We start from the raw sequence: 21182 nt of genomic DNA on the forward strand, positions 1-21182 counted from the left end.
TGCCACCCCCCAAAAACCGGCCGTGCCCCCCCAAGGGACCCCCCCGCAGACTTCCAGACAACGCCAGCGACTCGTGTTTATTACAAAAAGAACTCGTCGTTCCCCATTTACAAAGGAGCCCCCCAAAACTAACAGTTTCATCTAACTCTTTTTGTACAAAAAAATAGCACTTTGGGACCCAGAAAAAAAAAATCATCCACCATCCTCACCCTCCCCCCCAAAAAAAAATCGCCTCTGGGGGGGAGGTTTATGCATCAGCCACCGGATTTGTAAAAACCAACCCCCCTCCCCTTCCCCAAATTAAAACAACAGAGACAGAACGAGATCAAACAGGGAGAGAATTATTGCCAGTTTGGGGGGGCTGGACCCCCCAGGACCCCCCCGCTGCATAGAGAACCGGCCCCGGCCCCCCGGAATGAAGGGGTGACAGTGGATTAAAGCTGGGAGATGGGGGCAGCCTGGGGGACAGCCCCCGAGCCCCCCAGACCCTCGGGGGGCTCACCCCCAGCCTGTCACCCCCTTGTCAAGGCACGTTTGTGTTTTGTGTCCCGGGCATGGCTGGGGGGGTTTGGGGGCCGCTGGGGGGGCTTGGGGCGGGTGGGGGGTGCCAGGAGCAGGGTGGGACCCCGGTGCCAACAGAGCCAAAATGGGGCGGGGGGATCCAGCCGCCCCCCACCCCCGGCACTGGGAGCAGCGCTGGTGGTGTGGACCCCCCCCAAAATGCTCTGATCCCCCCAAAAAACCGCAGGGGAGCAGCGCAGGCTCTGAGCAGAGACCCCCGGGGGGCCCTGGGGTCCCCTGGCTCGCGGCTGCGTTTCCATAGGAAAGCCAAGCTCCTTCGGGACAATCCACGGGGAAGGGACAGCGGGGACAGCCCCGGGAGGGGACACGCCGGGGACATCCCAGCACCGGGTCGGGATCGGGTTTGGCACTTGATCCCCTCTGGGGACAGAGCTGGGCTCGGGGGGCGGCGGCGTGGGGATAAAATCACCAAATTGAGCATTAAATTAAGAAACCTCCTGTTTTTTGTCCCAATCCTTTGTGGGTTTTGGGCTGGGGGGGTTGAGGGCGGGGGGAGCTCATAGTGCTTCACAGGGTTATTAAAATACAAATGCTTAAAGTTTCCTATATAAAAATATACAAATGCAAAAATAGATATCGAGAGAGAGAGCCGGGGGAGGGTCTGGGGGGGCCGGGCCCTGCGCCCCCTCCTCGGGGAGCTTCTGCTGCCTTTGCTTTTTTTTACAAAATAAAAACCCAAATCAAGATTCCTGCTGGTTCCCGGAGCTCGGGGATGGAGACGGGGCAGCGGGGTCAGCTCCTCTCCAGAGGCTGTCCCGAGGGACTCCGGCACCTTCCTGGTGCCTGCCCCGTGCTCCTGGCTCTGCCAGAGCTTCTCCCGGGAAAGGGGAGCAGGAGGGTGGGAAGCACGGGCAGGAACATCACCCCAACGGCCCGGGGCAGGCGGGATGAACTCCTGGGCCAGGTGGGATGAATGCCCAGGGCAGGAGGGATTAATACCCAGGCAGGTGGGAACAGCCCGGAGCAGGTGGGAATAATGCCTGGGGCAGGTGGGATGAATCCCCCGGGCAAGAGGGATTAATTCCCAGGTAGGTGGGAATAATGCCCCGGGCAAGAGGGATTAATTCCTCGGGTAGGTGGGAATAATGCCCCGGGCAAGAGGGATTAATTCCCAGGTAGGTGGGAATAATGCCCTGGGCAGGAGGGATTAATTCCCGGGGTAGGTGGGAATAATGCCCAGGGCAAGAGGGATTAATTCCCGGGGTAGGTGGGAATAATGCCCCTGGCAGGAGGGATTAATTCCCGGGGTAGGTGGGAATAATGCCCCGGGCAAGAGGGATTAATTCCCGGGGTAGGTGGGAATAACGCCCAGGCAGTGGGATTAATTCCCGGGGTAGGTGGGAATAATGCCCCGGGCAAGAGGGATTAATTCCCGGGGTAGGTGGGAATAATGCCCAGGCAGTGGGATTAATTCCCTGGGTAGGTGGGAATAATCCCCCGGGCAAGAGGGATTAATTCCCAGGTAGGTGGGAATAACGCCCAGGCAGTGGGATTAATTCCCGGGGTAGGTGGGAATAATGCCCCGGGCAAGAGGGATTAATTCCCGGGGTAGGTGGGAATAATGCCCAGGGCAGGAGGGATTAATTCCCAGGTAGGTGGGAATAACGCCCAGGCAGTGGGATTTATCCCTGGGCAGGTGGGATTCATGGATCTGCCGTGATCCCGGGGGTTCTCCCCTCTGCACCCCCTGAGCCCGGGATGGGAGCGGGGAGCTCCCGCTCGGCTCCGTGCCCTCCTCCTCCTCCTCCTCCTCCTCGGCTCACAGCCCGGGGTCATTCCAGGGCCCCCCAGCCTCACCCCAAAGCTGCTGCTCGGGAACAATCCCAATTTCCCCTTCTGGGGATCCCCACCCCCAGAGCCCCCTCTGGGACGTGCCTGGGGCAGGAAGAGGAGGGTGTGGGAGGAAGAGCGGAAGGGACCGAGCCCTCCCACGGCGGGAAGAGCAGGATCCTGGAAAACCCTTTCTGGGTTGTTTTTAACAAGCTCTCCTTAGTTCCAGCACCCTTTTTTTTTTTTGTTTTTTTTTGTTGGTGCCACAGCAAAACCCTCGAGCGTCCCTCGTGTCCCTGCGGCGCTTCCCCCTCGCTCCAGACCGGCTGAGCTCCGCAGATTCTCCTTTTTCCCAATTATTACTATTATTATTACTAATTCCAATGCTGGCTGTAATTAATAAAATCAACTTTTCCCCCCCGAGCAGGCTCCAGTTATCCCCCCAGGGCTGCGTGCCAGCCCCTCTGTCCAAGACCTTCCCAGGAGCAGCTCCACTCCCACGGGACGGGGAGCCTCGCCAAGAAAACGGCTGGAAAAACCCAAGATCCGAGAAAAAAAAATAAAAACAACACCTGCCAAGGCAGGGGAGGGCAGTGGGAGTCCAAGGGTGAAAAATCCAGCGGGATCTCCCCCGAGAATGCCAAAGGGATGACAGAGTCACCCCAGAGCAAAGCGCCCGACCGCCCGGGAGGGGTGAGGGGTTCTGGTGGGATCCGGGCAGGGAGGGAGAGCTCGGGCATCATCCCAGAGGGGCCGACCTGCTCCAGGATAAGGCATCAAAGGGACCACGCCATGGTCACAGCAACATCTCTCCTCTCTCAAACGAACACATTTTATATTTTTATATATATAATAATAATATAGAATCTTTTCTCTTCTTTTTTTTTTTTTTTCCTTTTTTGGTTTTTTTTTGTGTTTGCTTTTTTTTTGTGTTGTTTTGTTGGTATTTGTTGTTTGGGGTTTCTTTTTTTTTTTTTTCTTTTTTTTCTTTTTTTTTGCTAAAAGGACCAAGGCGTGATGACGCCAAGGGACCTCGGGTGGGGAGGCAGGAGGGGTGGGGAGGAAAAAAGGGACAAAAAAACAGGGGGGGGGGGGGGGGGGAAATCAAGCCGAAATTAAAAAATATATATATATAGCTCTGGCCTTCGAGTGGAGGAGGCGGCGGTGCCGGGCCGGCGTAGTGCTGCAGGCGCCGACGCCGCGGCTCCGTGGGTGCCCGCGCCGCCTCAGAAGCCGTTGCCGCTGATGTTGATGGACTGCAGGTCGGCCACCTGCATGACGTTGATGCCGCTGCTGGCCAGGCGGGCGATGCCCTCGGGGCAGATGGCCTCCATGGCCACCATGTTGGTGGCGATGAGGGCCGAGGGCGTGGCGCCGCCGTTGCCCTCGGCCGAGGCCGCCGTGTCCATGGGGACGGCCGAGACGTTCATGGCCACGCTGGCGGCGCCTCCCTTCTTGTTCTGGTGGGTCTTGATGTGCTTGGAGAGGTGGTCGCTGCGCATGAAGCGTTTGGGGCACTCCGGGCAGGCGAACTTCTTCTCTCCTGGGGGGACGGGAGAGGGCCGTGAGGGACGGCGGGAACGGGGAGAAGGATTTGGGAAGAGCTTCCTGCCCTTGAGAGGGGCCAGACCCCGGAGCGAAGACCCGAGGGCCAATTCCCCTGAATTTTGGGAAAAGGTTCCTCCCCACCAGAACGCCCAGGCTCCGGAGGGGCTCCCCGCCCCGAGAGAGGCCAGCGCTGTGGGACGTTGGAATTGGGGTGTGGAATTTCAGGGTGGCCGTCCCACAGAGCTCCCGGAGCCCAGGGACGTTGGAATTGGGCTGTGGAATTTCGGGGTGGCCGTCCCACAGAGCTCCGTGTTGGAATTGGGGTGTGGAATTTCGGGGTGGCTGTCCCACAGAGCTCCGTGTCAGAATTGGGCTGTGGAATTTCGGGCTGGCCCTCCCACAGAGCTCCGTGTTGGAATTGGGGTGTGGAATTTTGGGGTGGCCGTCCCACAGAGCTCCGTGTTGGAATTGGGCTGTGGAATTTCGGGGTGGCCGTCCCACAGAGCTCCGTGTTGGAATTGGGGTGTGGAATTTCGGGGTGGCCGTCCCACAGAGCTCCGTGTTGGAATTGGGCTGTGGAATTTCGGGGTGGCCGTCGCACAGAGCTCTGTGTTGGAATTGGGGTGTGGAATTTCGGGGTGGCCCTCCCACAGAGCTCCGTGTTGGAATTGGGGTGTGGAATTTCGGCGTGGCCGTCCCACAGAGCTCCGTGTTGGAATTGGGGTGTGGAATTTCGGGGTGGCCCTCCCACAGAGCTCCATGTTGGAATTGGGGTGTGGAATTTTGGGGTGGCCCTTTCACAGAGCTCCGTGTCAGAATTGGAGTGTGGAATTTCGGGGTGGCTGTCCCACAGAGCTCCGTGTTGGAATTGGGGTGTGGAATTTTGGGTGGCCGTCCCACAGAGCTCTGTGTTGGAATTGGGGTGTGGAATTTCGGGGTGGCCCTTTCACAGAGCTCCGTGTTGGAATTGGGGTGTGGAATTTTGGGGTGGCCGTCCCACAGAGCTCCGTGTTGGAATTGGGGTGTGGAATTTCGGGGTGGCCGTCCCACAGAGCTCCGTGTTGGAATTGGGGTGTGGAATTTTGGGGTGGCCGTCCCACAGAGCTCCGTATCGGAATTCGAGTGTGGAATTTCGGGGTGGCCGTCCCACAGAGCCCCCGGGCCCAGCCCCACCTGTGTGCGTGCGCTTGTGCCGCTGCAGCTCGTCGGAGCGGGTGAAGCGCTTCCCGCACAGCACCCAGGTGCAGATGAAGGGTCTCTCCCCCGTGTGCCACCGCAGGTGCGCCCGCAGGTGCGAGGTCTTCCCGTACACCTTCCCGCAGCCCGGCACGTGGCAGATGTGCTGCTTTTTTTTCCCTGGATCCCCAGAGCTCCTGCAACAAGGGAAGGGTTAAACCCGAGGGAATTTCGGGTGGTGCGGATCTGCTGGATGAGGATGGGTGGCCCCGTGGGATCTGGGATCGATGGGTTTGGGGTGAGGATCAGCTGGGTCTGGGATCTGGGATCGATGGGTTGGGGTGAGGATCAGCTGGGTCTGGGATCTATGGGTTTGGGGTGAGGATCAGCTGGGTCTGGGATCTGGGATCGATGGGTTTGGGGTGAGGATCAGCTGGGTCTGGGATCTGGGATCGATGGGTTGGGGTGAGGATCAGCTGGGTCTGGGATCGATGGGTTTGGGGTGAGGATCAGCTGGGTCTGGGATCTGGGATCGATGGGTTGGGGTGAGGATCAGCTGGGTCTGGGATCGATGGGTTTGGGGTGAGGATCAGCTGGGTCTGGGATTGATGGGTTTGGGGTGAGGATCAGCTGGGTCTGGGATCGATGGGTTTGGGGTGAGGATCAGCTGGGTCTGGGACCTGGGATCTATGGGTTTGGGGTGAGGTTCAGCTGGATCTGTGATCGATGGGTTTGGGGTGAGGATCAGCTGGGTCTGGGATCGATGGGTTTGGGTGAGGATCAGCTGGGTCTGGGATCAATGGGTTTGGGGTGAGGATCAGCTGGGTCTGGGATCGATGGGTTTGGGTGAGGATCAGCTGGGTCTGGGATCAATGGGTTTGGGGTGAGGATCAGCTGGGTCTGGGATCGATGGGTTTGGGGTGAGGATCAGCTGGGTCTGGGATCGATGGGTTTGGGGTGAGGATCAGCTGGGTCTGGGATCGATGGGTTTGGGGTGAGGCTCAGCTGGGTCTGGGATTGATGGGTTTGGGGTGAGGCTCAGCTGGGTCTGGGATTGATGGGTTTGGGGTGAGGCTCAGCTGGGTCCACAGCCAGGTCCTGCCCTTGGGTCACAGCAGCCCCATGGGACACTCCAGGCATGGGGAATTGGGGCTGGAAGCTGGGAAAGGACCTGGGGGGGTCCACGTGGATGTGGCACCTGGGGACACGGGTGGCCTTGGCAGGGCTGGGGAGCAGCTGGGTGACCGGAGGGACCCTTTCCAGCCCAAAAAACTCCTTAAGGGGCGGCACTCTGGGGGCGCCGGGGCGCTCTGGAGCCAAGCCGCGGGCAGCAGCCTCACCTGCCCTCTCCTTCCTTGCAGTAGGGACAGGTGCAGGCTTCCCTCCGTGTTTTCCGGCCCTGCTGGGGCTGCGGGTCGGGGCTGGTCTCCCCCTCCTCCACGGCCGCGCTCTCGTCGCCCAGCCCGTCCCCGCTGCCGCCGTGCAGCCCCAGCTGGGCGCCGTGCTCACCTGCAAGGCAAAACACGGGAGCTCAGGCGGCTCCTCGCCTGGGAAGGGGGTCTCCTCTGCCCGAAGCCCACCCTCCTCCCTCGGCTTCCCGGCCCTGCCCAGCCCTGGGCCTCCCACATTTCCCCCGTTCTGGTCCAGGTCTTTAATTTATTTCCAGGGGCTGTGATTGCAGCCCCAAATCTGCCTTTTTCACACCGATTTCCTCACAGGAAGGACATGCTGTCACCTGAACCTGGAAGTTTTGAGACAAATTCACCTTTTTCCCCACAATTTCCCCACGAGGAATCTGATTTCTGTGCCCCGAGTGTGGCAGGTTTGAGACAAGCACACCTGGGGTTTTATCTCATTCCAGAGATGCTCTCCCAAGGCTGGAAAATCAAGCTCCAGGCGGGAATTATTTCCAAAAAACCCATCTGGGGCTCTTCCTGGCGCTGTTTCCAGCAGCCCCAGTGAGGATGAGGCGACAGCAAGGTCCGTGGGGGTGTCCTGGGGCTGCTGGTCACTCACTGCATCCCCTCTGCACTTTCCAAGGCTGGCATTCCCAAACCCCCGCCCACGATCCTTCCGGGAAGCCCTGCTGAGACCAGACCTCGGCCGAGCAGGGAAATTTCCTTTACAATCCCAGTTCTCCACATAGGAGCCCCGAGGCAGGAGCTGGGGGGGGTTGGAGAAGGACAAATTTCAAATCCCCTGTGAGGCGCAGGCCGGGCGCTCCTGGAGGTGCCAGGAGGGGGTTTCACAACCCAGAGACAGAGCTGGGAACGAGGAAGAATTCCTGGCAGGAACAATTCCCCAATCCCTGGTTGTGCTGGCTCCAGCAGGCGTCAGTGGTGCCTGGGCAAAGCTCCACGGAGGGACAGGAGCCACCAGGACGGGTCCCTGGGGCTCAGGAGCCACTAGAACGGGTCCCTGGGGTTCAGGAGCCACCAGAACGGGTCCCCAGGGCTCAGAAGGGACAGGAGCCACCAGAAGAGGTCCTTGGCACCCCCAGGAGCAGAGCCTGGCCCTGTCACAGCGGTGGCAGCCAGGATGTCACCAGGGCTGTCACCTGGGGCTGCCACCTGGCACACAACCCCAGCTGTCCCGAGTCCCTTCATCCAGCCTGGGACCACCACCCGGGCTCTGCCCTCACCCTGGGAGCAGGGGAATGCTCCAGCCAGGCCTGGAGAAGGAAACTGTCCCCTCCAAAGGTGACACCGTTTGAAGCCCGAGCTCCCTGCCAAGCTGAGGATCCCAGGAGCATCCCAGGAGCTTCCCAGTCCCTCCCTGCAGCTCCCCTGACGTGTCTGCAGTCACAGCCCCACGCAGAGGGAGCCTGGGAGGGGTTTTTAAGCTTCCTAAGCCAGCAGTGACAGCTTTGCGCTCCAGCCACGGATTAGAGATTTCCCCGGATGGGAAGAGCTGCTGGGGAAAAAAAAAAACAACAACAACAACAACAACAACAAAAAAAAACCAACCCAAAAAAGAAAGAGGCAAGAGAAAACACAACTCTCCCCCAGAAAACCCCAAACACAAGTTCTTTCCCCAAAATTACAGCAGGGAGGGGGAGAATCCTGCCAGGACGCCTTGGAATGGCTTCAATCCTCCAAGAGGCAAAAGCCTACGCAGCGTTTGCTGGCCTTGTGGCGCTGGGGGAACAAACCCAAATCCTGCTGCAGGAGATCTGAAGCCACCTCTCAGCAAGGTACAAATGCAGGGCAGCAGATCCTGGAGCTGCAGGGATCATCCCACCCCAAGCAGCAGCTCTGAAATCTCTGGGATAGGGCAGGTTCAGGGGAAAGGTGGGCAGAGAGGATAATTCACATTTATTATCCCCGCTAATGCACCTCCCTGCTAAGACTAAAGCTTCCCTGGAGGCTCCACACTCAGGTCAGCAGAGCCCTAGAAAAATATATTATTAATAGAGCAAGAGGAGGTTTAATCCTGGGAGAAAGAGAGATTTTGGGAAGGCAGGAGAGGGGAGCTGCCCCTGGCCCAGCTCCACCAGCGACCTCTGAGACCCCTCAGGAACGGGGCAGTTTCTGGTGTCCCACTAAAAAACCCCAAACCCCGGAATCTTGGCTTGGGCATTCTCTGCAGACAAGGTGCTCCTTGTGCAGGAAAAAGCTGGGGTTTGTTTGCTTTATTTAGCAAACTACCAGGAGGTGAGAAATGCCCGGCGGGGAGGAGAGAGCAGCTCTCACACCCACCCTGGCCAACCTCAGGCAGGGGAACAGACCCCGTGTTCATTTTTAGGGGAAGAGCTGGAAATAAAACCCAAAACCAACAAAGCAGGGCTGATTGTGCAAACTCTGCACCTCTGGCAGCCGTGCCTGGGCAGAGGGTGAGGGAGGAGCTGGCACCAGCACAACGTGGCTTCCATGCACCAGGAAGTTTTCAGGTGGAAAGAAAGAAATGCAAAACCTGGGGACACGCAGCCCCAACCTCTCAGGTGTGTTCCTGAAAATAGCTCCAAGATCCACATTTTCTAGCTCACGACTCGAGTTCTCCCCATTTCCTGCCGGGTTTTTGGGGTCACTGCCCTGCCCAGAACAAACCCTGGCTGCTCCAGACACACCAAAGAGCTGCACAAAGGGACAAAGTGGCTTTGGAACGATGACCCCTTGGTTTTTTCCCCATCTGATTCCCTCCCTGGTTTGCAAAACGAGTTAATCTGCACCAGGAGCTCATCCATGTAAATGAGCCAAGCTCTGGCTCAGCAATTCCTTGGAGATCGGGGCCGTGGAGAGGGAACCAGGGGATGGGACAGGCTGGAAGCCTGCAGCCCAGTGAGTAATTGGGCTTTAGTTTGGACTCTGATGACTCCAGAAGCCACTCCTTGGGCAGCTCCTGTAATTGCTGGAGGTTTCTGTGCATCAGGATGAGTGACACTTCCTTTGGAGAGGGGATTTGCCCTTCAACTTCCCACCTGAATTGTCACAACACCTGAGGAAGCTCCGGTCCTGCCTTGCCTTGGCTGGGGTGAGAGCACCCCGAGCAGCACAGGCAGGTCCCACCACAGCACCCCTGCCATCCAGGCAGAAATCCCTGTGCTGGGCTGTGGAAGGAGGAAAATGCCTGGCTGAGACAGGGAAGGGCAATTCCCAAGGTGGGGAACCCCCACAGGCACCTCCCACCTCACCCAAAGCTCTCCCTCGCTGCAATCAGGAGTGGACGCTTTCCTGAGCCACAAATCCCAGGTTTTTAATCCCAAGGAGGAAGTGATGCCCGTATCACCCCCAGGATCTAAGCCAGGCTGGGGAGGGAGGGGATCAGGAGCCGTCTGGACGCTGCCAAAGGTGGGAGCCGCCGCTCTGGAGAGGAGCCACGCGGGAACTCCCCCAAACCCGGGAGCCAGGAGCGTCTCCTGTGCGGGGCGATAAGTCGGGGCTCCAGCAGGGCTGGGGCTGGCCCAGATAAAAGGAGAGGCAGATGGGGCCTGGCAGACGGGCCTGGAGCCGGGACCTCTCCCGGGAGGAGTCACGGGGTGGGTGCCGCGCGCCCGACCCGTCCGACCGGCGCGGCCGCCAGCCCTTCCCAGCGCCGCCGAGCCTGGCCCGGAGCAGCAGCAGGGAGAGGAGGAGCAGGAGCAGGAGCAGGAGGTGCAGGGCTGCCCCGTGGAGTCCAGCACCCACAGGGTGTCCCCCACAGGGACCCTGTGTGGGGCACAAGCTCACCCGGACAAAGCTGCCACGACACGGGCTCTGCCGGGACCGCTGCCCTTCTTCCCAAGCCATCCCCGGGCTCTGGGGGGGACGTGTCAGTCCCCAGGGAACGACAGGGACGGAGGTCAGCCCAGGAATCCAGAGGGGACGTAGAGCCCTGGCTGGGATTCAGAGCAGGAAGTTTCACAATACGCTGGATTGTGCTGTGATGTCACGGCTGCCATGAGACAAACAAGGGCCGCGTCCGCCCGGGGCTCGGGTCCCCTGTCCCCTCCCCATGTGGATGCCTCATCCAGGCCCTGCTACAAAGCTGCCCTTAAAACCCAGCAAACGGGACACAATCAGGGCTTTGTGCCACCGGCCCGGCTCCGGGCAGGGCCCTGGAAGGACCAAGAGGGAGCAGGGAGGGACTCACTGCCCAGGGCTCCTGCCCCCACTGCTCCATTCCCCCACGTCCTCCATCCAAGGAGCTCGTGCTGCCCAGAAATCCCCAATGCCACCCAACAGCTCCATCCAGCCCTGGAATCAAACATCTCAAAACGGGGGATAGCCCTTGAGTGCCCCCAAAACAAAGGGGCTTGATTCCAGCGCTGACCTCGCTGGTGGTCACCTGTTTACCCAGCACGTTCCTCAGCCAGGTAGGGCTGGGACGGGGACGTGGGGACAGCAGGACTCTGCAGGGACAAAGCCACTAAAAGGACACTGAGCTCAGAACAGTCCCTGTCCTCCCTACGGCAAAAGAGGAAGAGAAACCCCGATGTCACAAAATCCCCCTCACACAGGATGTCCCCTCCCTGTGTGGGCTGGGGTGACACTGAGGTGGCTCTCAGACCCCACTGCGGTGTCACAGCCCCCACCTGAGCCCCAGACGTGGGCACGCTGGCAGCAGCCCCGGGAGGGGTTTTGGGCACTGCCAGCTGAGGCAATCCCCCCTCCCTGGCTCTGGGGGTGCCTTCCCAGGGGCAGAGCCAGGGGAAGGGCCTGTTTGCCCACATGCCACCTCTGGTGGCCTGGCCCTGCCTCTGCTCCTTCCCAGCCTGGCCAGGGAGGAGGAAGAAACAGCCTCTGAGCCACCCTATGAACACAGACTCCAAGTCAGACCTGCACAGAGCTGGGCTCTGTGTCCCACCCAGGAGCAAAAACGTCCCAGTTTTAAAGACCTTTCCAGGTGTTGTTTTCTCCCTGAGGGATGTTTCCCCTGTCAAAAAACAGGAAAAAAACTTCTTCGGCAACAGACCCGAGGGGCTGGGAGCCACAGCCCCCCATCCACGGGGCTCAGGAGGGGACACGGAACCCCCGTGAGGCCGAGCTGAGCTCTGGAAGGGGCAGGACACGCAGCGCTGCCAGCCCAGGTGGCAGCTGGGGCCACCACGCCCCTGGCTGGGCACTCCTCCTTCCCCAGCAGCATCCAAGGAAAAGCAGCCACAGTCTCCTCCTCAGCCAGGGCTCATTTTCCATCTGTCTCCCCTCCCCGGAAGCAGAGGAGCTTTTCCTGCTCCAGAATCCCTTCCCAACTCCTTGCCTGGAGCAGAAAATTCCAGCACACGTGGAGCCTTGGAAAACGCTCAGGGAAGCGTTGGGAACAAACCCCTCCCTCAAATTCCCATTGGAGAGCTCAGATCCGGAGGGATGCGGGTCTGGGGGGGCTCAGCACCCCTTGGAGAGGGGCTGGAGGGACAAAGGGACCCATTGCCACGTCTGAGGGACACAGCCAGAGAAAAACTCCTCCGGCCTGGAATCAAACCCTGCCCCTGGATTGGTGCCAGGAAGCTCAAACCTTCCCCCATTTCATCCCAGGAGCCTCCCGGACCATTCCTCGGAGCTGGGGCTCCCCAAAAAAACGCCCTGAACCCTGCTCTGGCTTTTCTCTTAAAATGTCCCCGTGTCGCAGTGACAGTGCCAGCGTCACGTCCTCGGGGCTGGGGACAGAGCCAGGAGGCCCCGCTGCTGCTGCTGCTGCTACTGGCGGGGAATTCTCCACGGCAGATCAAGGGCTGAGAGCTGCTGAGCTAAAAAAAAGGAGAGGAGGAGGAGGAGAAAGAGGAGGAGGAGAAAGAGGAGGAGGCGGTTGCATGGGTGGTCTCTAGAACGTTCCTCCCTGCCCCACCTCCGAGGGCAGAGCCAGGCACGGATACAGGAACTGGGCTCTCCCATGCCTTTCTCCAGCGCCTTCAAAACAAGGAAGGAGCCCGGGAGCAGCCCAGGAAGGAGCCCCAGGCAGGGACCCCCCGCACCCCGCGGGTCACACCGGCTAAGCCGTGTCCCCCCGGTGCCAGCCCCGCTTGTGGGAGCCCCCCGCGGGTCCCTGCGCTCGGGGCAATCCAAGGATCAGGCTAATCCCGCGGCTGGAGCGACCCGTGGCTTGCCTGCGAGCCAAGCTGCTGTAGCAACAGCCCAAAATAATGCTGCAAAACAAGCCCGGGGGAGCAGCCGCCGCCGCCTCTCGCGAGAGGGAGCTCGGGCTGGATTGAGCAACATTTTCTGCTGCCTCTCAGCTGTGACTAAATCCAGCAACAGCGCCTTTCAGCCAGAGCCAGAGCACAATAAAAAAAAGCCCAAGGAAAACAGTGGAAAAGCAAGAGGAGAGCGTTCCCAGAACCAATCCCTTCCGCGGCAGGAGCTGAGCAGGCTCCAGCTCACTTCCCACATTCTCGTATCCCGCTTTTCCCAGGCTGTGGGAGATGAGGGATGGATCCCGGGGGCTCTGAGCAGGGTGCCCCGTGCCCACGGGGGCGCCTGGGCCAGGCTGAGCTCACGCTGTCCCACGCCAGCACCCAGACACTTAATGAGCCCTTTCTTCCGCCCCTGTGAGGAAATTCCCCGCGGCTCCGTGACTGTGTTTGTTTTCGTGGGCTCTTCAGTTAATCCCTGTGTTTTATGGCCGTGATTCCTCACAGGCTCAGCCAAGGAGCCGAGCTGGACTCGGGTCCTCAGCCCAGCCCTGACCCGAGACTCCTCCAGGGCAGGACAGCGGCACAAAACCAGCTGTCCTCCTTCTCCTCCACTTTCCCCCCACAGCCACCTCCTCCCTTTCTTTCCAAGACTTAAACTCCCCAAGAACACCTTCAGCAGCACACTCGGTGCCCAGGGCCGGCACAAGCCCCACCCCGGCCACCAACACCATTTGACACAGACCACGCCCGGCCCGGCCGGGCCGGCGCTTGTCCTTCCCGTGCCTGGCCGCCGAAGGGACCCGGGGAGCCGAGCACTCACCGGGGGCGTTGGCGATGGCCAGGGGCAGCCCCTGCAGCTGGTGCACCTGGATCCCGGACGCTCCCAAGGCACTGAGGTTAATAGTCTGGAGGCCCGGCACGGAGGAGAGCTGGGCGGCGTTGACGGTGACGGTGCCGCTGGGCAGGGAGGCGATGGGGGTCAGCGTGGTGCTGGTGCTGCCCGTCTGGCCCAGCGACACTCCCTGCATGGGGGCCAGCGTGATTGTCTGCGCCTGGGGGTTCTGCACCTGCAGGTTCTGCAGCTGGATGGTCTGCCAGCTCACCTGCCCGTTGGGACCCACCGTGGGCGTGCGGATGATGATGGGGCCGGAGTTGGGCACGGCTTGGAGCTGCAGGTTCTGCAAGGTGTCTTGGGAGATGGCTTGAGTGGCAAAGGTCTGCCCAGACAGCGGGGTGGTCTGGAGGGCTTGGATCGTCTGCCCTCCTTGGACCAGCTGTGGCTGGATCAGGAGCTGCTGCTGCTGCTGCTGCGACTGCTGACTCTGATCCCCCTCCTTCTGCTGCCCTGGCTGCAGGGCCACCCCGGACACCGGGGTCTGCAGAGAGTCCGAGCTGGGGACGCTGCTGGCCCTCTGGGGGGTCTGTGACTGCACGTTGGTGCCCACCGTGGCGCTGGTGGAGAAATTCATGACTCCCACGTTACTGGTGGTGGTGGTGGTGGAGTAGCTGTTGGCGTTGGTGAAGAAAGCGCCCGAACTGGCCTGGGACGTGGCCGTGCTGCCCGAGCTGCTGGCAGCCCCCGAGGTGGCCGGCTGGGAGCTGCTGTCCGGCGAGCCCGAGCTGCTGAGGGTGCCCGTCTGGGACGTGGGGGCCAGGCTGGCGGCCACGCTGTTGACCGGCAGCAGGGTGATGTTGCCGTTCAGGGCCACGGGCACGTTGGCCACGTACTGGGTCTGCCCGGAGAGGCTGTTGTTGGCCAGCCCCACGCCCTGGATGGGCACGGCCTGCTGCAGCAGGTTGGGCATGGCGATGAGGTTGCTGCCGCCCGCACGGCTCGTGATGATCTGCTGGTTGGAGCCGGGGATGATCTGCAGCTGCCCCGAGGCATCCTGCTGCACGTTCACCTGCGCCGGGGTGGTGGCAAACTGCAGCTGCTGCCCGTCGATGGTCTGGAACTGGGGGATCACCTGGTACTGGATGTTGGGGATGACGCCCGGCAGGCCCGTCAGCACCTGCTGGTTCTGCAGGCCGGACGCCGAGGTGACCACGTAGGGCCCGGTGCTGACCGGGCGGCTCTTGGAGGCGTCGCCGCCGTTGCTGCCGTTGCTGCCCGGCTCCTTGGAGCCCGTGGGGGTGCTGGAGCCTGCCGAGATGATCTGCCAGCCGTTGGACGACTGGGTGAGCTGGGCGGCGGCCGCGTTCAGGTCCAGCTCGCCGCTCCCACCCTGCTGGCCCTGGGAGCTGTTGGAGTTCTCATTGGGAGACTCGATGCGGCTGCAGGTGGCTGCCAGCAGGGCCAGCGGGGACGGCTGTGACTCCTGGGGACGAGAGGAGGAGTTACGGGGCTGGGAGGCGGCCCGAGGGGCAGGCCCGGAGTGAAAAAAAAAAAAAACAACGGGGAAACAAAAAAAAATAATTAAAAAACCAACTTAAGAAAACAGGGAGGAGCATACTCGGAAAAGATAAACACTCCTTCCTGAACAAACCCACCCACAGCCGGAAAAATACAACTGCCAGGCACAAGGCTGACAGGCCGGGACAGCCTGAACCCACACGGAAAAGCCTTTTGGGAGGGAGCCTGCCCGGGAAAGCCAAGAGAGGAGAGGGCTCCTCCACTGCCGAGCCGGGCAATCCCCCTGAGGCACGACGAACCCCCAGGAAGGAGGGTCATTCCCGGGCTCCCCGAGCTGGAGACGGGCCAGCGGGGGCCGTGGTGTCACCGGGAGCAGGGGAACTGCGTGTTTCCGAGGAGAGCCGGGGAGGAGGGGAAGGCACCGGCGCTGCTTGGCAGCGCTCACCCTCCTCTTCCTGCCCGGGCTGAAACGCTTGCCCGGGCCCGGCAGACAGCTCAGCCCGGGCCTGGACTTTGCCACGGGCTCCCCGGGGCCAGCGGGGCCGATCCTCCCCCACTCACCTGCGTGTCCCCACCGCCGGCGCTGCTCGTGCTGCTGGCGTCGCCTTCGCCCTTGTCGGGCTTCACAGCCGACATCTCCTCGGTGCTCTCTTGGTCTGCGCAGGAGGGAAGGGACAGCCCCGGTTAGGGACATTTTGGGGCAGGGCAGCGGCACGAGGCTCGGCAGGGCCAGGCAGGGCCCGGAGGGGACACGGCGGGCTGGCTGCGGGGGGACCACGCGCTGCCGGCGCCGCCGGGAAGGGGCTGCGGAGCGCGGGGAGCTGCCAAAGAGGAGCTGGCAGCGGGACAGGGGGGGAGGTCCCGGCCGCGCTCCAGGGCCCGGCTCCTCCCCGGCCGCCCGGGACACTCCCTGGCCCCCGCCGAGGAGCTCCCCGGCGCTCCCGTCGCCCGGCCGGGGCACGCACCTCCCGCCGCGGGATCCCCGGCCCGGGGCTGCCCGCCCGCGGCGCCCCCAGCGCGGGGGGCTCCTCTCCCACCAAGTCCTCGCTCTGCCGGCGCTCAGCCGCCTCCTCATCCTCCGCCGGGCACCGGGGCTGCGCCCCGCTGCTGCCGTCACCCCAGCACCCCTCACCGGGGTCTGCACCGGGGACGGGGCGCGCAACGCCCCCGGCCGCTCGCTCCTTCCCGCGGCTCCCGCACGGCCCCCCCGCCCCCGGCTCCCGCATCCGCCCCCGCAGGGCGCCGTGCCCGGCTCCGGGGGAAAGCCCCCGGGCCGCTGCGCCCGCAGCCGCCCACCCCCGCGGCCTCCCCCGCCGTCCCCGCGCCCCCTCCCCCGGGATCTCGGCCGCCCCCCCCCGCCCCCAGCCCCGCTCCCCGGGGCCTCCCCATCACTCCCCGCCGCCCCCTCCTCCGCTCCAGCCCTGCCCGGCGCGGCCGCCGGTCCCTCCCCCGAGGCCTTCCCCCCTCCCCCGGGTCCCTCCCCCGGCAGGTCCCCCCGGCGCGGCGCGGCGAGGCCCGGCCCGGCGGGGCCCGGCCCGGCGGGGCGGGGCCGCCTCTGGCCCCTCCGAGCGGGCGGGCGCCGCCGCCTGTGCGTGTGCCCGGGGCCCCGCGCGGCGCTCGGCCCCGGCCCCGTCCTTACCGCTCATGGTGCCGGGGCCGGGCCGGGCGCGCGGGGCGGGGCGGGGGCGCGGGCGGGCGAGCGGCCGAACCCGCCGGTGCCGCCGAGGGGCTGCCGAGGGAGGGGCCGCGCGCCGCGGCCGCAGCCCCGCGCCCCGCCCCCGCCGCCCCCGCAGCCAATGGGCGCCGCGCGAGCGGCGGAGCGACGGGCAGCGCGGCCAATGGGAAGAGAGGGCGGTGCGGCGCGGGGGGAGAGGAGGGCGGGCGGTCCCCGCCCCCGGCACCCCGCCCCGTGGGGGAGGGGGAGCGCGGCGGGGCGGCGGCCAATGGGGGCGCGGGGGGGAGGGGGCGGGCGGCGGCTCAGCCAATCGGCGCCCGCGCGGGCTCGCAGGGAGACCCCGTATGGGCGCGGCCGCGGCGGCGCGGGCCGCGGCGTGATGAACGTGCGCCGCCGCCAATGGGGCGCGGGAGGCCGGGCGTGGCGGTCACCGGCAGCGCCCCGCGCCAACCGGCTGCGCGGGCCGCGCCGCGGGGCGGGAGAGGAGCCGATAGTGATGGTAGCGGCCGCTAATCCGAGCGCGGAGGCGGCAGCCGCGGCGCGGCCCGCAGCCAATCAGAGCGCCGCTCGGTCTCAAACGGGCCAATGGGCGCCGCGGGGGGGCGGGGCCAGCGGCCGGGCTGCGCCCTTGGGGGGACGGCGCGGCGGATGGCGGCGCCGCCATGTTGGGCTCGGCTCCCTCAGGGCCGGCCGCGCTCCCCGGGCCCGGCCGGGGCTGTCCCCGCCTCGGTACCGCGGGCTGCGTGCGGCTCTTCCCTCCTCGAGTCCCCGCTCCGTGCCGCAAGACGGCTCGGCCGTGTCGCGACAGCCGCCATGGCGGCGCGACGCGTCCTCAGGAGCTGTGTGAAGCCCAGAGCCCTGTCACGACATCGCCCTGTCCCGACACAGCGGGCAGCCCGGCCGCCCTTGCCGTGGGAGCGCGGCCTGGGGGCTTTGGGGCCCAGATCCTTCATTTCACAGCAAAAGGGGCGCTTTGGGGGCGGCAGGGACAGCGAGGGACACGGCCCGGCCTTGGTTTCGCTTTCCACCGTCAAAATCGCCCCCCGTGACCCTCCCATTTCCCGCTGTTTTCGGCCCAATTCCCACCCCGCAGCCCGGGAAGGCCCCGCGGCCTCGGCCCCGCACCCGACGGGGCTTGGGGACAACCTGGCTCTGACCCTGGCCCTTCCCTGTCCCTGCCCTGTCTCTGCCTTATCCCTTCCCTTCCCTGTCCCTGCCCTGTCCCTGCCGTGTCCCACTCTTGTCCCTTCCCTGTCCCCATCCTGTCCCTTCCCTGCCCTGTCCCCCTCTTGTCCCTGTCCTGTCCCTGCCCTGTCCCCATCCTGTCCCTGCCCTGTCCCCCGGACCATGGGGGTCACTCGGTGTCCCCTTGTGACCCGCGATGGTGGCACCTGGGGTGGTCACCGGGACTGTCCCCGTCCTGCCACCGGAGCTGAGCCCGGGGGCTGCGCTGGGCTGGGGGGTCGAGGGCAGGTCCTGGCCCGTCAGACCCCCCCTCACCCCGTTAGCCCAGCCGGGTCCTTGTCCCGGTGACCCCCTCCGGTAACTGCCCCCTCTGGGGACACCCATGGCCCCCCAGCCCCGTCGGGCCTCCTCCAATTAACACCCCCAATTAACCCCTCCCTGCCCCGGGACCCCTCCCCCGTGTCCCCGCGCGCCCCCCGGTGGTCGCGGCCGGGCGGTGCCGCCCCCGGGCCCGAGGCTTTGCTGCCGCCTGGCGGGGGCGCCACGGGCACCGACAGTGTCACCGACAGTGTCAGCGGCAGTGTCACCGACAGTGTCACCGAGTGTCACCGGCAGTGTCACCGTGTCACCGGCAGTGTCACCGAGTGTCACCGGCAGTGTCACCGTGTCACCGACAGTGTCACCGACAGTGTCACCGTGTCACCGGCAGTGTCACCGAGTGTCACCGGCAGTGTCACCGTGTCACCGACAGTGTCACCGACAGTGTCACCGTGTCACCGACAGTGTCACCGACTGTCACCCGCCATGACAGGACCCGGGCACCAACGGTCACCGACTATCACTGACAGTGTCACCGACTGTCACCCACCACAGTGGGACCTGGGCACCGACTGCCACTGGTCCTGCCCTGGCACCAGCACTGTCACTGGTCCTGTCCTGGCACCAGGAGCGTCCCTAGCAGTGTCCCCCGTCGTGTCGTGCCCCCAAGGGTGTCCCCAAAGCTGCCCTGTCCTGTCCCACACAGTGCCTCCATCCCTGCCCTGTTCTGTCCCCATCTCTGTCCTCAGCCCTGTCCTGTCCCCGGGGTTCTCACATCCGGGTGCTGTCCTGTCCCGTGTCCCCAGAAGTGTCCCCAACCCTGCACTGTCCCTGCGCTCCCTCTGCTGCTGTCCCCAGGCCTGTCCTGTCCCCATCGTGTCGCTGTCCCCGCCTCCCCCTGGCCGGGGCGGCTCAGGGCACGGGGACAGAGGAGCCTCAGCCTTGGACTGGGGGCAAACTGGGAGCACTGGGGCGGGCCGGGGGGGGCAGCGGGGTTAGCCTGGGGTGCCCCACCCCCGCTGCCACCCCCCGATTGTCCCTCTGGGTCCCCCCCTCCCCCGGCAGGTCGCGGCCGCGGAGGAATCAGGGCGACGCCGGGCGACTCCCAGCAATTTTGGGTTGGGAACCGCAGAAATGCAGCGCGGCGCGAGCCAGGGCGGATCGGCCCGGGGACAGCGACGGGCGGGGGACCGGGGGGGGGAGCACGGGACCGGGGGGTCACAGCCCCGGGGAGACCGGGGGGGGACACAAGGCACCGGGGGCTGAGACACCCGGGGCATCCTGGGGGGCTCAGGGCTGGGGAGGGGTCGCTGCAGGCTGGGGGTGGTCCCAGGGTCAGGGGGGTCCCTGGCAGCGTGGAGGGGTCCCGGGATATTGGGGGAGGGGGTGTCCAGGCGTGGGGGGAGTCCCTGGCAGCTTGGGGAGCAGGTGGGGTACCCCAGATTTCCATGGGAGGGTTTCGGCAGCTTGGAGGGGACAGGGGGCACGGTGGCAGCTTGGGGGGCTCCTCTCGCAGCCTGCGGGGGTCCTTCAGCAGCCGGAGGGGGGGCCAGGCCCCCGGTGCCGCCCCCGCGGCTGCCGCTGCCACCGCTCTGATGTGGCTTCGGCACCGCAGCGCAATGGGAGCCACATGGCGGGGGGGACACGGGGGGAGCACACGGACCGGGGGGCGGGCTCGGGGTGCCCGCGGTGCTGGGGGCCACCGCTGTCCCCCCGGGAGCACCCTGTACCCCCGGGACCACCCTGTCCCCCCGGGGCACCACTGTCCCCCCAGGACCACCCTGTCCCCCCGGGGCACCCTGTACCACCGGGGCACCACTGTACCTGTCCCCCCGGGATCACCCTGTACCACCGGGGCACCGCTGTCCCCCCGGGGCACCACTGTACCACCGGGGCACCGCTGTACCACCGAGACCACCCTGTACCCCCGGGGCACCACTGTACCTGTCCCCCCGGGACCACCCTGTACCTGTCCCCCCGGGACCACCCTGTCCCCCCGGGGCACCCTGTACCACCGAGACCACCCTGTACCCCCGGGGCACCACTGTACCTGTCCCCCCGGGACCACCCTGTACCCCCGGGACACCGCTGTCCCCCCGGGAGCACCCTGTCCCCCCGGGACCACCCTGTACCCCCGGGACCACCCTGTACCTCCGGGACACCACTGTCCCCCCAAGGCCACCCTGTCCCCCGGGGCCTGCCCGGGGTCTGTCCCCGGTCCGTCTGTCCCCACCGGGGGTCCGTCCGGCTCGGTGCCCGTGTCTCCCCCCCCGCCCCCCGCAGTTATTTCCAGGGATAATTCCGGGATAATTAAAGGGTGGGAGGAAACACCGGGGCCGCGGGCGCAGCTCAGCCCCGGGGCCACCCTGCGCTGGCTTCCCCGTGGGTGGGAGCCCCCCAGCCCCACTGCGGGTGCCCCTCTGTCCCTGCAGGTCCCTGTCCCCGTCCAGCCCCGTGTCCCCACACGTCCCCCGGCTCCTCCTGCCCCCCACCTTCCCCCCGCTTTCCTCCTGCCCCGCAGACCCTCCCTGTGCCCCGCCTTGCTGAGGGGCATCTCTGGGATGCCCGGGAGGGCTCCGAACACCGGGTGCCCCCCGTGGGTGGTGCTGGGTGGGGGGAGCTCGGCCCAGTTCCGAGCCCTCGGAGCCTCCGCCGGTCCCCCCGGTCCCGCGGGGCCCGTGGGCGGCCGTGGCCGGCGCACCCAGCGCGGGGGCTGCGCTATTTCGGGGCCTCCGACCGCAAGGGAAACATCCGGGGGCCGGGGAGGGCGGGCGGGGCAGGGCCGGGCCGGGGGGACACGGGGGACACCGCGCCAGGTGAGGGGTGGGGGGACGCGGGGATCCCCGAGCTGGTTCCGCTTCCCCCCCCCGACCCCGAGGGGCTGCGGTGCCCCCGCCGACACCGCGGGGATCGGGGGGGACAGCACTGCCGGGACCCCCGCACCGGGCACGGAGCGTTTCCTGGCCCCGGGGACCGGGATGGGGACAGGGACACCTCCGGCCCTGCAACCCCTGTCGTGCTGAGACCCC

General features: G+C 64.9%; 1 protein-coding gene across 4 annotated transcripts; it reads right to left on the reverse strand.

Annotated features, from left to right (window-relative positions):
- Positions 1–62: 62 nt before the first annotated feature.
- On the reverse strand, positions 63–16719 carry SP1 (Sp1 transcription factor). 4 transcript variants are annotated; one of them, XM_077788664.2, is made up of 6 exons: positions 16615–16719; positions 15537–15631; positions 13443–14940; positions 6417–6585; positions 5074–5273; positions 63–3895 (listed from the first exon to the last, which is right to left on the reverse strand). In XM_077788664.2, the coding sequence occupies exons 1-6, from the start codon at positions 16619–16621 to the stop codon at positions 3579–3581; spliced, it is 2286 nt and encodes a 761-aa protein (XP_077644790.1). In that variant the 5' UTR covers positions 16622–16719; the 3' UTR covers positions 63–3578. The 4 variants fall into 4 exon arrangements, with proteins under 4 accessions (XP_077644790.1, XP_077644789.1, XP_077644791.1 ...); XM_077788663.2 differs by having other exon boundaries at positions 13443–14967; XM_077788665.2 differs by lacking the exon at positions 16615–16719 and adding an exon at positions 15941–16195 and having other exon boundaries at positions 13443–14967.
- Positions 16720–21182: the final 4463 nt, after the last annotated feature.

Source organism: Lonchura striata, chromosome 29, assembly GCF_050655825.1.
Source record: "Lonchura striata isolate lonStrDom1 chromosome 29, ASM5065582v1, whole genome shotgun sequence".
NCBI lineage: Eukaryota > Metazoa > Chordata > Aves > Passeriformes > Estrildidae > Lonchura > Lonchura striata.

What these genes read in the sequence shown, in the direction of transcription:
- SP1 (XM_077788663.2), bottom strand. An exon ending in GGCCATCGCCAACGCCCCCG is followed by an intron (nt 6,586 to 13,442) that starts GTGAGTGCTCGG and finishes TTTGCCTTGCAG; the next exon opens with GTGAGCACGGCGCCCAGCTG. An exon ending in GCACAAGCGCACGCACACAG is followed by an intron (nt 3,896 to 5,073) that starts GTGGGGCTGGGC and finishes CCGTCCCCCCAG; the next exon opens with GAGAGAAGAAGTTCGCCTGC.